The sequence below is a fragment of the Pituophis catenifer genome, unplaced genomic scaffold (genome assembly GCF_029215685.1).
Source record: "Pituophis catenifer annectens isolate HBS135680 unplaced genomic scaffold, rPitCat1.0.hap2 SCAF_20, whole genome shotgun sequence".
NCBI classification, from domain to species: Eukaryota; Metazoa; Chordata; class Lepidosauria; order Squamata; family Colubridae; genus Pituophis; species Pituophis catenifer.
In genome coordinates, this window is record NW_027256900.1 from 601,931 (window position 1) to 619,567 (window position 17,637).

The window sequence follows — 17,637 nt, forward strand, 5'->3', positions numbered from 1 at the left end:
GGACTCCAGCTGCTGCCCTCAGAGCTGATTTGGGAATTTACCCAATTTCTGTTTTGTCTAAATTCAGAAAATATGGGTATTATTGGCATGAAATTTAATCTATGGAAAGTGACAGACTCTGAAAATTGTGGCTGTTGGAACAGACAAAACTTCAATTAGAGACCAAACTTGGATTATGCAACTGACAAATTTTATTAGGCTTTGAGGTCTGCCTGTTTCTTGTATAACTGGAGAAAGAAGTTAAAAAATTTCCTCCAGAAAGAATCTGGGATATAGAAGCAAAAAAAGATGCAGCAATCCTCAAAAATTATTATAGGCCCTTTATTGGAATAGAATACTCCAGTTGGCATTTGCACATGTTAATCTAATTGTGATAAATTATACAATCTTGCTAATAGTCTGTCTTTAATATTTTAAACAATGTCTGATTAACAAACTATTCTAATACATTCATGAGAACCAGGTTGGATTTATTAAAATCTAATATTTTCGACTTGATCTGACCTCAAATATAATACAACTTTCTTCATTGTTTTTTAGATCAGTCATACAATTGTTTCAGAGGCTCTGAGTGATAAAAGGAAATTCCCCTTTTTCCACCGGATGAATCTCAAAGAAGGAATCCAGTACCCAGCAATTGTCCCACTGCTCCTCCATTTCAGATGGACCCTGATTGGCCTCTTTACTTCAGACACAGAAAATGGAGAGAATTTCATGAGGATTTTTCCTCCTTTGCTTGTCAGGAGTGGAATTTGTGTGGTTATATCACAACTGTTCTCAACAACTGGATACACAGCATCCTTCAGGGATTCCCTCTCTAAGTGGAGACAAGTCAACGTCTTTGTTCACTTCATGGAATTTGGTTCCATTTGGGAGAGAATCCTTCCTTTCCATTTAACATTTATGCGTCTGCCAGGACCCATTGAAGGGAAAGTCTGGATCCTCACAAATTTTATAGGGTATAAAATAAACAAGCATAGAAAGCGCAGACTTCTCAAATACATCCATAGTATTTTGAACTTTAGTCATCTGGCAAAAGAAAGACCAATTGATTCTGCCTTTGAACCCCTTTTCTTTGTGGAAGAAAAGTTTCAAGATCCTTATTTCCGTTGTTCTCTTTCAAAGAACGTCTTTTCTGTCAAAGGCCGCAGAAGATGCACCCAGAAAGCCCCACTGGAGACCCAGGAGAAAAGGAACAGGATCCGGGCCCCAAATCACTATCTATGTTACAGTATCATTCAGACTCTGGCCCAGGCCTTGAATGCCGCTTATTCCTCCAGAATGAGGAGGAGAAGGAAGGAGGGAGAAAAGAGTTTCGGGTCTCCAAGGCTGCAGCCATGGCAGGTATGGTGGTCCTGATATGGATCCATTAATCGGAGATCCTTTGGAGGAGGAATCCAGAGAAGAAGGAGGGGAACCAACTCAACAGATCTGTCCAATTCAATTACTCAGGGAATAATGGTTCCAAAGAGTAGATACCATGGCATTTAATATTACACACTGCTCATTTGAAAATGCTGTGTTCTTTTTTAAATAAAATTCCTGTATTTGTGGGTTTGTGATGAGCATGGTGGAATTTCTTCCTTGTTCCGTCCCCACTGCAGGTGGGTCTGTGTGCAGCTCAAGAGGCAGCTCAACCCCCCTCTTCTCCTCCAGTGAAAGGGAGCCTGGGGTGGATCTGGGTGTTTCATTGGGAGAAAAGGGCACGGAGAAACTGAGGAAATGCAAAGAGTGAGAATCAAATATAAATAGTAGAAAGGCAGCATTAACTAACAGCCAACAAAGAAGCAGCTGGAACCTCTCCAGGGATGCTCCGTGTGAGGGACGGAGGCCTGTGGATGACCATGTGTCTCAGTCAAACCGGCTGCTTCCGTCTCCTCCAAAGGCTGAGAGAAAAGGGAGTCTGGCTTCAGACCATACAGTTAGGCTTCTCTGCCCCTGGCCACTAGGTGGGGCTAGAGCAACAACTGCACAATAGATACATGTTGTGGCATGACAACCTTTATCAATTTGGAGGAGACCCTGAGACCATCTAGCCCAACCCCTCCTCTCTGCTGGAATCCCAGTTAAAGCTTCTCTGACTGATGGCTGATCAGTCTCTGCAGATAATCCATGAAGAGGAGACTGAACTTCTCTGCTTTACTGGCTCAGCTCTAAAACAGCAAATTCTCCTCCAAGTGTGGTGCCTGCGAGGGGACGTGGTCCTTGAGTTGGGGTCTCCCCAAACCAGAATGGTCACTTCCTGATACTTCCTGAAATGATGGCTGCATTTGCCTTCTTTACATGAACATCTTCCTGCTGACTCAGATTCTGTTTCCAGTTACTGTATTTTTCAGAGTATAAAATGCACCTTTTCCCCCCTAAAAGGGGGTGAAAATTTAGATGGGTCTTATACACCAAATATAGCCCTGCCCACCCACTGGCCCCCACCCTTTGCCCTCTGCCTCCTTGCAAGCAAACAGCAAGAAAAAACAGCTCTTTTCAGCTTCAGCACAGCCTAATTAGCACAAGTTGATTGGATCGGCCTCCCAATTCTAAGCTGATTTGCTCTCAGTTGTTTTGCGCAGGGCTCTGCTACGTTACTGCAAAGAGGTAAATTGCTGGGCAGATTTTTTTCTCCTTGTGCTAATCAAGCTATGCTGAAAACGAAAATGAAAGTAAAGCAGGCTGTTTGCTGTTTGCTGCAATGAGGCAAAATTGCTCAGAGGCAGAGGGAGATTTCTTTGTCTTCTTTTCCTCACCAAAAAAGGTAGGTGCATCTTATACTCTGCTGCATGTTTCTTGAACCCTTGGCCTGAATGGCCACCCCTAAGGATCTGAAGGGGCTTCCCTGCTCTATTTTGTGGCCATTTAGATACCATGAATCAAGTTTTGCCCTTTTTGACCTTTGTTTTCTCATCATTTATGCCCAGTTGATTGTAATTGCAGTGCTGGAGAAGGGCTCGCAAGGCTCTTTTCAGGCCTTCTGGTGTCCTGGAGAGGATCACAGGGGCATCTGCATAGAGCAGGAGGGCGATGCTTCGGTCACCTATTTTTTTTGCGGTGGGGGGGGGTGATTTGGTTTGTTCAGCCATTTGACCATGCCAGTTATGTAAAAGTTGAAAAGCAGGGGGGCCAAAATGCCCCCGTTTAACCCCCTTTTGAGTTCTAACTGACTTCGAGAGGGACCCCTGCATATCACACCTCACCTTGAGGGATGTTTTAGTATGTAGGGCAGGTAATAGATGAAGAAGCCTGTGGTCAATTGAGGCAGCTTCCAGCTTCTCCCATAGCTTAGTCCTGGGAACCGTATCAAAGGCTGCCTTGAGATCTATAAAGCAGGCGTAGAATGATGCAGGTCTATTTGATATGTATTTTTCCATCAGTTGATGAAGAACTAAGCACTGATCGGTAGTGCCTCTCCCCTCTCTAAACCCGGCTCCCTCTTCAGCGATCAAATTCTCCAGAGCCAGCCACTCTCCATCTGGAGGTGTTTTCCATCAGGATGACCAGGGAGAAGATTAGCCTGATAACTTTCTTTTTGATCAACCCATGCTTTCTGGGAATCAACCTCTTGTTTTCAAAGAGTTTATGAATCATCTTTTTTTCCCCTCTGTTCATTTTATTTGTCATCTGCTCTAGAATGTTCCCTATAATTAAACAATTGTGTCAATGATATTTTCTCTATGCTTTGTCAGTATATGATGGACAAATCTTTCTCAAAACTTTTCATTCACTTATGAAGGTAATGGCATTATTTGTATCCTATTTAACCATATTTGGAGATTAGACAATAGTGGAAGAAAGATTCAATGTGGGATAAGAAACAAAGTTTTCTGTTTTTCAAATTCCTGGATGTTCCCATTCTAGTTTCATCCCTTTCTGGAGAAGAATGAATTTTGGAATATTTCTGATAGCAAACTGTACTTGGACCAAAATGGAGAAATAAAAGCAGATCTGGGTATCAGAATCTTCTTGGTTCTCCCCAAGGGGGATGTCAAGGAAGAGTTTCTGGTGTATTCTCAAAGACAGAGACTTTTTATCAAAAAAGGTGCTCTTTCACGGCTAAAGTTGCTCAATAAGGTGGGAGAAATTTTGGTGTCTTTTCTCTGTTTTTCAAAGCCTGAGGTCCCATTTCAAGTGGGCAAATCTGGGGTGAAATGCTACCGGTTTGCTCTGGTTTGGGCAAACCGGTAGTAATAAAAACTATCCATTCGGGTGAACTGGTAGTAAAAAATACTTTTAAAAGGTAAAAAAAGCTGTGATCATCGGAACCTTTTTTTTTTTTTTTTACTTTTTAAAGCATTGTTTTACTATCTTTTCTCATGAACTGGTAGTAAAAAAAAATGCTTTAAAAAAGTAAAAAAAAATAGTTGGCCAAGCCCACCCAGTCACATGACCCACCAAGCCACGCCCACCAAGCCACGCCCACACAACCAGTAACAACAATTTTTACATTTCGCCACTGGGGCAAAGCCTGGAGTCTACAGGGTGGTTGGCCTCCCATGCCAGGTGGTGTCATCTCATGGAAGCTCTTCAAGAGACGGGACCTAAGTGGAGTGGCTTTGCCATGTTTTAGGAAAATCTTTCAAGATCTTATTTGACCGAGGTTTCTTTCCTCATCACAGTTTAATTTCATATTAAAAAACCTAATAGAACAACATCTCCCCCAGAGATAAGGAGAATCCATGACCTCAGTGCCTTCCGCCGTGCCCTTAAAACCTTCTTTTTCCAGCAAGCCGGGCTGGCCTAATTTTTTAAGTGTTTTTAATTGTTTTGTTTATCGTTTTTAATTAATGGGGCCAAATTTATATATATCTTTTAACTGTATTTTAATATTTGTATTTGATGTTTTTACTTGGCTGTTCACCGCCCTGAGTCCTCAGGGACAAGGGCGGTATACAAATTCAAAATAAAATAAAATAAATAAAATAAACATTTCCTAAATCTTTTACAGTAAACTTTATTATCAGTTTTAATAAGAATATATCATCATATTTAAAACTTTTTTTCGCCTCCATCCCTCTGGACTACATTAAATAGAAAAGTATCTTATTATAATGTTAAATTCCAAAAGCAAAAGGGAGGAAATAAATGAAGAATCTGCTAATTGTACCTCTTGCATCTGTTTAGAAGTAGTCAGATGTTTCGTATTTACCTCAGTGAAGACCAGAGGCTACTTGTCTCCATCCATTTTTACCTCCATTTTCCATGGACGGAGAGTCCTAATCTCTTTTCTTTGCCATTCCTTTTCTTCTGCTCAGTCCCTGCCTCAGTCCAAATGTGTGGAAAGTTGTCATCCTGGATTTGTCAAGAGGGCTCGAGAAGGAGAGCCAGTTTGCTGCTACGACTGCGTTCCTTGTCCGGAGGGGACCTTCTCCACTCAGGAAGGTGGGTCACACTGAGGAAAATGGGAGGCTTTGTGGAACTGGATCCAAATTCCAAAACAGATTGAAGCTCACCTGTTTTTTTTATTTTTAACCTGCACAATTTCTTATATAAACGGATGTAAATCAAGAAGACTTGGAAGGAGAGGCTGGGAAGAGATGGGAGGAAGGGGTGGCAGACTGGTAAAGCTTTACTAACAGCAGAGGACATATCTTTTCTCCTTTTTAGTTTGGATGTGTGCTGCTAAGTTTACCTTTCTAGGAACATCTGAGATCTTTGAAACTAGATGAATTATTTTAGGTCCACCTTCTGAAAGACTTTTCAATCCACTGTATATTGAATCCTCCCCTTGAGGATCACTGAGAAGGTGTCACTGGTCCATAAACTGATGCTGTGGATAGTTATGGGGGGAACTCATTACACAAACAGTCTGCCAGTCATGTAGATCAATCAATCAATCAATCAATCAGAATAGACCTAGAAGGAACCTTAGAGGTCTTTTAATCCTACCCCCTGTTTAAGCGGGAGACACTATACCATTTCAGACAAGTGACTGTCCAGTCTCTTCTTAAAAATCTCCAATGTAGAAGCACCCTCACCATCTGGAGGCCAGCTGTTCCACTGGTTAATTGCTCTCACTCATAAGTTTCTCCTTAATTCCAGGTTGCTTCCAGATGTTACAAGGTATCCTCCAAGTCCAGGATATTCACTGCCATGTGGCAGGACTCAGGATGTTTGCCTAAAAAGATTATATAATTCAATATTTACCTCTAATAATGTAGTTTCCTATGAAGATTCTACACATTACACAAATAATTAACATCCTAGGACTTCCCTCAACTTCATATAACTAGCTATATTTTTTAATTTAAAAAATTCCTTCTTATGCTCTTTTTAATGAAATAGTAAAGAAATTTTTCTTGGGAAATGTCTGTGGTATCAGCTGTTATCCAAAGAAGGTTTTTCTTGCAAGAGAAAAGGACAGAATATTAAAGAAATATTGCTTTTTTGCTATCTTAGATACAGAAAAATGCATCAAGTGTCCAGATGATAAATACCCAAATGAAGCCAGAGTCCAATGTATCCCCAAAGTTATAACCTTCCTGTCTTATGAGGAACATCTGGGCATCATCCTGGTTTCTTTTGCTCTACTCTTCTTCCTAAACTCAGGCTTTGTTTTAATCATCTTTATTAAATACCGAGAAACTCCCATTGTCAAAGCCAACAACCGGGACCTCTCCTACATCCTCCTGGTCTCCCTCCTGCTTTGCTTCTTGTCTCCTTCTCTCTTCATTGGTCAACCAAGGAAAGCCACCTGCCTTCTCCGACAAACGGTTTTCAGCCTCATCTTCTCAGTTGCCGTTTCTTCTCTCTTGGCCAAAACCATCACGGTGGTGCTGGCCTTCCTGGCCACAAAACCAGGAAACCGAGTGAAGAGATGGTTGGGGAAGAGCTTGGCCAACTCCATCATCCTTTCTTGTTCCGCTGTCCAAATTGTCATCTGCTCCGTCTGGCTGGGAGTTTCTCCCCCCTTCCCTGACTCTGACCTCCACTCCCAGCCTGGAGAGATCATCCTGCAATGCAACGAAGGGGCCGTTGTCATGTTCTACGTCACCCTCAGCTACATGGGCTTCCTGGCTGCCATCTGCTTCACGGTGGCTTTCCTGGCCAGGAACCTGCCTGGGGCCTTCAACGAAGCCAAGCTGATCACCTTCAGCATGCTGGTCTTCTGCAGTGTCTGGGTGACTTTTGTGCCCACCTACCTGAGCACCAAAGGGAAATCCATGGTGGCTGTGCAGGTCTTCTCCATCCTGACCTCCAGTGCTGGTCTGTTGGGCTGCATCTTCATCCCCAAGTGCTACATTATCCTTCTGAGGCCAGACCTCAACACAAAGGAGCAGCTCACAGCCAGAACAAATGTAAAAACATGAGATATAACACAAATGTGATAGTGGAAGAATTATTAAAGTTTCTTTGTTAACGGTTCTTTTATTAGAAAGGAGATATTCTTTCCATTTAGATCGTATGCAGGAGTCCAAAAAATAAAATGTATATGTTTCAAATTGGGAAATTATTGAATTCTTCACAAAGGAGCAGCTTACAGCCAGAAGAAATGTGTAAATGTGAGACTGAGGAATTTCAACCTTTAACATTTTCCACAGTACAAACATAGAAAATGGTCCAAGCTCTTCTCCATGTATGAGTGGGCCAACTATTTTTCTTGAAATAAATAAAGGGTGTGTGGAAGATTGTGAGGAGACAAATTTCTTGGAGAAATGGGAGCATGTTAGCAAGACAGAAATATAGAAGGAATGTATGGAGCAATGTTGATGCCCTCATTTCTCAGTACATTTCACCCAAACTGCTGTGGCAACGCAACTGAGATGTTTCTTTTTGTTTACACAATAACTCTTTCTTGAGGGTAGCAACAATACAAGGCTGGGGAGGTAACTTGAGTCTTTCTAATTCTGAATATTCATGCTCAGATCATCTATTAAATAAAATATGCATATGTATGATTATCATTTTCTCCTCCTTTCCTGGAATGTATAAATATGATTGCATCCTTTTGTCTGTAAGTTTTCCTCTCACTATTTTCTGGGGAGAATTCCTCCAGTGGACACTGAATAAATAATAACTGCAGTGAGCCTGGATTATTGGTTTTTTTTGGGTCCTCTTTTTCTGTCCACAGAAATTGTTGTTCGAAGTGGGATTGACAATCTTCCATCTGCCACCAGGGACAACAGATGGGGCAGCCCTATAGGGTGAGTGTTGTGAGATTGATCCCATAATCCTTCCCACTGCCACATAAAGGCACCATAGGAGCTTCTGTCAGACCACAGTCTGTGTCTAAGTGTCTCTTGTGGCTGGAAAGGTTTGTGGTCCCTTCCGTCCCAATTTCTCAGCCTCCCTGGCCCTGCTGTGAGCTCAGCCGAGCGTGTCTGGAGGTATCCAGGAACTGAGGGGGAATTTGGCTTTGCAGAGTGTGTGGGACCCTCTGTTGAAGAATGGAGGCTGACCCAGAGGTTCTGTGCAAACTCCCTTTTTCCTGTTGTCTGAATGGAGGAATTCAGATGATCCTAGGCAGGGAGGGAAGTGGATGATGGGGCTCCAGCAGACTCTGATTGGGGAAGGAATTTTTCCCAAAGAAACAGGGAAACCTGCTGTGTCCCAGGGCTGGGAGGGGGTCCAATGCCTCCACTGCAGTGGTGGGTTGCTACCGGTTCTCCCCAGTTCTCAAGAACTGGTAGTGGAAATTTTGAGTAGATCGGAGAACCGGTAAATACCACCTCTTCCTGGCCCCACCCCCAATCTATTCACTGCCTCTCGACTCCCAGCTGATCGGCTAGAAGGAAAAAAATCAGGGTTCACTTGAGAAAGAAGGGGAAAAAAATCAAGACGCCGTTGCTTTAAATTGACAAGCCAAGAAGCAGCTGCTGGAGGGAAGTTTTTGCTTGCAGAAGCAAAGTGACATTCAGAAGTTCATTTCTGGGTCAGCTGAACAACAAACTGGATAAGGAGGAGGGATTCTTATATGGTTCTATGTTTTTGAAGTTTTGGGGTTTGTGCAACATGGGCTTTGTGTTTCTAAAAAGGTTTGGGCCATTTCCATTGTGAAATATCCTGTCTTGAATGAGTTTTCTGCCTGCTTGTAAATGGAGCCAAACTTCCAGCTTCCACTTTCTACTATCTCTAAGCACCGGTAGCTGTTTTCTTCTTACAAAGTTTCCTTTATGCAGCTGGCAGGAATGTGGAATGAGCATCAGGCAGGTTACTCCTTAGCAGCTTGATTTTTCCTTTCTTTTCCTATGAGTAATATTTTATTTGGGGAAATGAAGAGGGGGGAGTTTGATTCCTTCCCAGAGCAGGTTAGTGGGGTGGGGAGGGAATGGGGATTTTGAAGTAACCGTCCCATGTTACGCCACACCCACCAAGCCACACCCACAGAACCAGTAGTCAAAAATTTTGAAATCCATTTTGTTTTGCCTTCTGGGGCTTTGGAAAATACATTCTTTCTGGCAGCCCCTTAAAAGCCTGCTGCCTATCACGCTCTTGGGCAAAGCATGGGAGCCTTTTCCTCCTTTCAGTGGTCCACGAAAGTGCACCTATAGTATGTAGATAATAAAGTGGAAAAAAGGTGAACAACATTTTTACAGAACTAGAGATAAGTTGAGGCTGGGTGTGACAAGGAATGGCTGGGAGGGGAGGGGCCAGGCGAGGCACTGCTTGATGTGAGTGACATTGAGTTGGCCACGCCTACCCAGTCACATGACCATCAAGCCACGCCCACAGAACCGGTAGTAGAAATTTTTAGAACCTACCCCTGCCCCACTGGTGCCCCCAAAGGCTGCAAAAGAAGGGAGTGAGTGAAATTGGAAGGGATGATTTAAAAAAATACCTCTTCCTCCTTGTGAGAAGAGAAATTCCTGTATCTGCAAAAGGCTGTGACAGAATCCATGCAAACAGAAGCAGGAAAGCCGGTTTTTATTTTTGTTAGATTTTATTTTCATTGTTTTATTATTTTTTCAAATAACTAAAGGAGGTGAACATGTCCAACTCTTCTTCCTCTTCCTCTTTTCCCCACAACAATCACCCTGTGAGGTGGGCTTGTCTGAAAGAGTGTCTGTCCCAAGGTCACCCAGCCGGCTTTCAGGGCTAAGGCAGGACTTGAACTCAGGATCTCTTGCTTCCTAGCCTGATGCCTTAAACATTGTCAATGTTAAGGCAGGGCGGATTTTAGGCAAAGGCCCTGCTGGTCACCACTGCTGCCTCCTGTTCCAGCAGGACCCCAAGTCCCCCCCCCCCGGGTCTTTCTGGGGTAGAGCAGCCCCATCCGAGAGCAAAGGAGAGAAACTCCTGGACACAGAGAGCCCCTCCCCCCATCACAGCCCCTCCCTCTTGCCAGGGTTCAGCTAAGACTCACTGCCTGTAGGGGGCAGCATAGAGTCTGGCCCTTAAGTCCTAGCTGGGCCCTGGGAATTGAAATTGGGGCCTCCTGGTGATTGGCTCAAAGCTCCCAGCTACCTTTGATGCCTAAGGCGGGACTAGAACTCAGAGTCACTTACTGATTGGCTCAAAGTCACTAAAGCCCCACCTTTTCTTCATAGCAAGATAGGCTGGCCACTGCCCTCTTCTCAACCTACCCCTGGCATTTCCTGGTGGTCTCCCAGCCCTGCTTAAGCTTTTCCAAATCAGACTGCTGCTGCATCCTACAGCTAGTCCTCCACTTACGACCAGAATTGGGACCAGAAATGGCATTGCTAAGCTAGGCGGTCGTTAAGTGAGTTGTGCTGAATTTTACCATGTTTATTGCCACCGTTGTTAAGCGAATCACTGGGGTTGTTGAGTGAATCCTGCAGTCATGAAACAAACGCCGCTTCGCCCACTGATTTTCCTGGTCATAAATCCATGTTGATTGCCAGGCACCCAAATAGTGACCTTGTGTCCAAGGGGATGCTGCACTAGTCGTAAGTGCGAGGACCCATCATAGATGGCTTTTTTCAATGGCCGTGGAACGTGGAACTGTCACCAAATGAATGGATATAAATCAAGGACTCCCTGTAGGATACTTGGTTAGGGATTGAACCAGTGGTGAAATGTAAAATTTGTTACTACCAGTTCTGTGGGTGTGGCTTGGTGGGGGGGGTAATGTGACTGGGTGGGCGTGGCCAATTTTTTTTTTTTTACTTTTAAAAGCATTTTTTCAGCTGAAGAGGTTGTAGAAAAAATGCTTTTAAAAGTAAAAAAAAAAAAAGCCTCTGATGATCGCACAGCTGAGCTGGGCTTGTGGGGGGGGACGGGGACACAGGGATTTTTGCTACCGGTTCCCCGAACCACCCGCCACCATCGCTACTGGATCAGGAGATCCGGTCAGAACCGAGAGCATTTCACCCCTGCCTTGGGGGGGAGGGGAAACAGGGTCAGAGCCCAGGTGCGAATTATGTGAGCTCAGAGTTGGCTTCCCTTGGTCCGGGCCTACCTGAAGCTCCTAATCAACACCTGGATTCCTTCTGAAGCTCCGCTTGAGGCTCACGATTCAATTAGGGCATCGGTCGGAACCCTGACAGCCTCCCTGAGCCCCATCATCCACTTCCCAGCTAGCATGAATTACCTTGGCTAAACCAGAGGAAAAAGCCAAGGAAACCAGCACTTTTCAGACTCCTTGCCGGCCTTTGCGAGACAAACTAATTCAAATCAAATCACAAAATGCACAAAACCAGCCTCTAAATTCCAAAACGCTGCAGAAGAAACTGCCTCCAAATCCCCGTCTTGACCGAACCGAGAATCGAAGGCTGTGGTGGCTTCCGCCTCCATTCAAGCTTCTTTTTGAGCTGCTGGCTTCCCTCTTCCTTCTTCCTCGGATCCTCCCAGTTGAGGACCCAGCGGATCTCTTCCCTGAGATTGGCAAGATCCTACTGATCTTGCGCAGAATCCAAAGGATTCCCCCTCCTTTGATCTAGAAATTAGAAATCCTTCTGGGTTAAATACCAGGCAGGTAGGAGTTCATATAGAGGATCTCCCTTAGTTTCCCCTAATGAATATAGTACAGGTAAGTCCTCGACTTACAGGAATTCTTTTAGTGACCATTCAAAGTTACAATGGCGTCACTGAAAAAAGGTGACTTATGATCATTTTTTACACTTTCGACCTTTCTAGCATCCCATGATCGCTTGATCAGAATTCAGACACTTGGCAAATGGTTCGGACTTATGACCGTCTCTGTGTCCCAAGGTCACAGGATCCCCTTTTGCAACCTTTCCACAAGCAAAATCAAGGGGGAAGCCAGATTCACTTAACAACCGTGATGCAAACTTAACAACTGTGGTAATTCACTTAACAACTGCAGTGATTCACTTAACGACTGTGGTGAGAAAGGTCATAAAATGGGACAAAATTCACTTAACAAACATCTCCCCTAACAACAGAAATTTGAGGTTCAATGGTGGTCGTAAGTCAAGGACTACCTGTAACTCCTTTTTCATGCAATGTCCTGGTGTCTGATCTTTGTCTCATCCCAGCTATGAACTCAGCCGAAAGTCTCCTCTGATATCCACCGTTTCCCTCGTCTCCTGATAACCCCATTCCTTCCTTCACCCTCCGTTGTGGCTGACCTAGTCAATGGGGAGGGGGGGATCTGGCAGCCCCTCTTAGTTCCTCAAACTGATCTCTCCCCCCTCCTTTTGGATGCTTTCCTCCCAAGGTCCTCCTGGCTGGAGGGGCAGAGAGGAGCCAAGGCCTGGCTTTTCCAGAGGGGTCTGTGGATGGAAGCCTCCCCGGTGCTTCCTAAACCCCTTGAGAAGCTCCTGTTCAATGTAGGCTTCCTGGTCATGAAAAAGAGCATGGAGTGTGTTAGTTCATCGCCAGTTTGACCTTCCTTTGAAAGACTCTTGGAATCTTGTGCTGCACAATTTATATCAGGAAGGGAAGTTGGGTTCTGCCAGCTGTAGGTTTCTGATTTGGCCATTACTAAATGAATTACAGGGTGTTTTTTTTTTATGCTTCAGATGATAATGAGTCTCTTTAGAGCCAGACTTTTACTGTTTTTACTACTTTTATTCATTTTCCAACACTGCACTGTTGTCCTGCCTGGTTGATGCTCTCAGGACAAACTGTATAAAATATATACCATCCTCATTCAGATACTGTTAAGTCTGCTGTTCTCTATAACCTTAACACAGATCATAAGATTTGGACTGTCCATCATACGAGTCAAATGAACAGAAACAGAAGCAATCTGGGCGCCAGGTGCTAAATTCTGTGCAGCCTCCCTCCCCCTGCCTGCTGTAAAGTAAGATCCCCCAAAAGAAGACTTAATATCCATTTTTTTATACTTAAAATGGTCATGAGGGCACAGAACCGGTTGTTTAAATTATTTGAATCTCACACCTGCTGGATTTTGTTGAACTCTTTTCCGTTGATGGGTGGGGGCCATGCAGGCTATAAAAGCTTGAGTGGATGACAGAGAGAGAGAGAGAGAGAGAGAGAGAGAGAGGAGAGAGAGAGAGAGAGAGAGAGAGAGAGAGAGAGAGAGAGAGAGAGAGAGAGAGAGAGAGAGAGAGAGAGAGATGAGAGAGAGAGAGAGAGAGAGAGAGAGAGAGAGATGGACCCAAATGAGCTGCTGTGGCCATCCCTTGACAGACCCCAGAACGTCCTTGGAGACCCCTGGAAAGTGACCTTGTTTGTCCTTGGGGTCTATGCATTGGTTGGCCTCTGCGTTTTCTTCCACCAGTGCAGGTAAGTTGCTCCTGATCAGGGGAGTGGCCTCACCACAACCTGGGGAGCCCTGGGACACTGAAAGCCTCCCAAAATGTTGGTGGGACTAACAGGAGAAAGGATAGAGTCCCTCAGGGCTGGAAGGGGCCTTGGAGGTCTTCTAGTCCAACCCCCAACCTTTCCTTGAAAATCTCCACTAATGGGTTCCCCCATTAAGAATATGTTTATTATCCTTGTTAAGAAAAGAATGTACCAGTCAGTGATATTTTATTCTTTTTTTCTTCTCCAATCCCCAGGAAAAGGTGTCTGCAAGTGTCACCAGAGGAACAAAGTGAAGATGTGGAGGCCGCCATCATCATGGTGGAACCGCACATACCGGAACCCATCAACCCCAACCTCACCATCATTGATGAACGGAGGATGTCAGACGTTCTTCCTTGCTCAACAATGTGATGGTTGGTAAGTGTTTATTTTTTTATTTTATTATTATTCTTCATATTTCTATGCCGCCCACTCTCCAAGGACTCTGGGCGGCTTACACCATAGACAGTATACTAAATAGCATATTGCCCCCAACAATCTGGGTCCTCATTTTACCCACCTCGGAAGGATGGAAGGCTGAGTCAACCTTGATTTGATCCTCTGATCTGCTGAACTAGCAGTCAGCTGAAGTAGCTGCAGTCCTGCACTCTAACCACTGCTCCACCTCGGCTCAATTAGTTTGAACTCATTTGGTTGTCAGTTTTTCTTTATTTTTCTATTTGAAAGATATTCTGTTATTATCGTTGTTGTTATTTAATGCCTTTTGTTTTGCATTTCTTGCTTTGGGGTTTTGGGTGGGAGTTTTTGGACTATGGAAGCCAACAGGAAAGAAAACGAGGAGCCTTTAATCTTAATTTGGTGGCTCAGTTTTTTGAATTGTTTTGTTTCTTCCTTTCTATTTCATTATTATTAAAATATTCAATCTGTGCTTCTTTTGCCCCAGGACAAGGAGCGGCCACGGCTGAGATGCCATCCATCCCATTGTTGACCAGGGCTGAACGTCTGGCATCGTCTTTCATCAATGATGGTGATGTGGGAAGTGATGGATTCCGGTATGGAGGTTCCACAGTGATTGAAGTCGCCTCCTCATCTTCAGCTGGTGCTTCTGGTGACGCTTGCAACCCCTTCAACGCAGAGGCCAAACCAAGCATGGACCCCAAAGAGGAACAAGGTCACTTTCCAGGGTCTCCAAGGGACTTTGGGGGTTTCTCTCTGGATGGCCGCAGCAGTTCTGTATGTAAATATGTATTATACGTGTAATATATATAACTATGTAATATATCTTTTCTTCTGTTTGTGTATTTGAGGCTGCAATAAATTAATTTTAAATTCAAGATTGCTCTCTAAATATTTCTTCTTTCAGCTCTTCTTTCTTTCAGGTTTATTTTGGTCTGATTTTATTTTATTTTATTTGCGTCTCAGAAACCTCAGGAACCTCTCAGTATTTTGATGGGGTCTGTAGACTTTCTGTGTCCACTGTGCAGGTGAGCCTTGACTTGCGACCACAATGGAGCCCAAATTCTCTTTTGCTAAGTGAGACAGTTGTTAAGTGAATTTTTTCTCACTGTATGACCTTTTTGGCACCGTTGTTAAGTGAATCACTGCGGTTGTTAAGTGAGTCACACGGGATGTGAAGTGAACTTGGTTTCCTCATTGACTTTACTGGATCACGTGAGCCCCAGACACTGTGACCGTCATAAATGTGAGTCAGCTGCAAAGCCTCTGTGTCAGCATTTCAATGCTGCCATAAAGAGGAGACGACGAGGCTTGACTTTTCACCTCCTTATTTTCTCTGTAGATAATATCCCCTGGGAGATGGGATGGGAGGGGGACATTCCTGGGGTTGAAGGCAGGAGCTGGGAAGACTGATTTGGAAGATGGCCAATGAGAAGATGAGAATTGGGGAACGGAAAGGGAAGGGTTTGGGGGTCAGAGGGTTAGTATCGGCTACGATGAGTCGGGGCCAGATCTGTCGTACTCAATAAATGGAATATCTCAGCAAAGATTAATTGTTTGGGAGTGCAATTTATTTGAGATGACATCGAAACCTGACACTCTGAATGTTAATCAGGTGACCCTGGGGATGCTGCAAGGGTCATAAGTGTGAAAAACGGCCATAAGTCCCTTTTTCAGTACTGTTGAAATTTCAAACAGTCTCTAAATGAACCGTCGTAAATTGAGGACTGCTGTATTTATATCCCCAAGGCATCTCTAGATGGAAAGATCCTTTTCTCATATATCCCACAAAAGGCACCAATCCCTTGAAAATGGTTCCCAGAAGGGAAGGGGAGGGGAAGGGAAGGGAGGGGAGGGGATGGAAGGGGAGGGGAAGGGAAGGGGAGGGAGAGGAAGGGAGGGGAAGGGAGGGGAGGGAGGGAGGGGGATGACAACACAATTGATAAAACTGGCAATCATCAGGAAGGACTGCTTAAAAGACAAACAGAAATATGACTGTTCCCAGCTTATTTCCCAAGCTTTAGGGAACCCCCCCCCCCTTTCTGTGGGTCAGGAAGACATTTTGCCAGTTTTCCTGCAAGGGAAATTTGCATATTCCAGCTGTGGAACAAGAAGCGCTCTTAAAAGAAAAGGGCAGGGGCAAGGGTACGGGAAAGGAAGATAGAAGAAGGACAGAAAGGAAAGGAAAGGAAAGGGAAGGGAAGGGAAGGGAAGGGAAGGGAAGGGAAGGGAAGGGAAGGGAAGGGAAAGGGAAGGGAAGGGAAGGGAAGGGAAGGGAAGGGAAGGGAAGGGAAGGGAAGGGAAAGGAAAGGAAAGGAAAGGAAAAGGAAAGGGAAGGGAAGGGAAGGGAAGGGAAGGGAAGGGAAGGGAAAGGAAAGGAAAGGAAAGGAAAGGAAAGGAAAGGAAAGGAAAGGAAAGGAAAGGAAAGGAAAGGAACCGAGGCTCTGGAGCCCGTGGCCGAAGGGAAGGAGCCAGAAGCCCCACAGGCTGAATCGGAGGGAGGGGGTGAAGAAAGGGGGAGGGGTTCAGGTGAAGCCACAAAGGACTCTGCCCGGAGACCGATGACTTTCAAGCAGGGAGAATTCTCATTGGTGCAGCCGCTGGTTCTGGCCCTTCCCACCTCCAAAGTCCGAGATCGACGCTTCCTCCCCCCCAGTTCAGACCCCCGATCCCTTCTCTGGGGCTGGAAGCATCTGGCCAGGACACGCACACACACACACACACACACACACACACACACACATACACACGTACACGTTTCATTTCACAGATGAAGATTTCTGCCTAGGATGTGCCCAGAAAAGCGTAAGGACCAATGGGAATTCTCCCTTCTGCAGCGTCATCGGTCTCCGGGCAGAGTCTCCCTTGATTTCACCCGAGGGCAGAGAGTTGGGCGCAGAGAGAGGAGCGGAGAAAGGGGGGAGGGGTGAAGAAAGGGGGGGGGTTCATGACCCACAAATTTCGTCGTTGGGAGTGCCCCTCCCCCACCCCCTGGGGGTCCCTGCCCTCCCTGCCCCTCCCGGAAGCTCCTGCATTTTGCTCCCTTCCTGGCAAAGGGGCTGCCGGGGGGTCTGTGGGGGTTTCGGACCCACCGCAAATAAGAGCTCGGTTTTGGGTTCAAGAACCGCTGTTGTGGATGTCAATGGGGGGGAGGGGGGGATAAGAAGGGGGGAAGCGGGAATCCCTGGCTGAGACTCCTGAAGAGAGCAAAGAAAGTGGAGGGTCCCGTCTAGGGCTGCCATGAAGCCCCTTAAGCTGCTCCCCCCCCACACAAATACCGAACAGATCCCCCCCCCACATACACACACACACATTTCTCCGCTTCTCTCTCTGACATAAGCTCCCTCCTCCTTCAGGTGAAGCCACAAAGGACTCTGCCCGGAGACCGATGACGCTCAAGCAGGGAGAATTCCCATTGGTGCTCCCTCTGATTCTTCTCCTTCCCACCTCCAAAGTCCGAAATCAAAGCTTCCTCCCCCAATTTAGAACCGCCGATTCCTCCTCTGGGGCTGGAAGCAGCTGGACACACACACACACACACACACACACACACACACA

The 17,637-nt window shown here is 45.3% G+C and overlaps 1 protein-coding gene across 1 annotated transcript; it reads left to right on the plus strand.

Annotated features, from left to right (window-relative positions):
* Positions 1–6,398: 6,398 nt before the first annotated feature.
* Positions 6,399–7,253, plus strand: LOC139326244 (vomeronasal type-2 receptor 26-like; the record flags this gene model as incomplete). The annotated part of the gene is made up of 1 exon (XM_070956401.1): positions 6,399–7,253. A coding segment is annotated over one exon (855 nt), but the record flags the coding sequence as incomplete, so codon positions are not given.
* Positions 7,254–17,637: the final 10,384 nt, after the last annotated feature.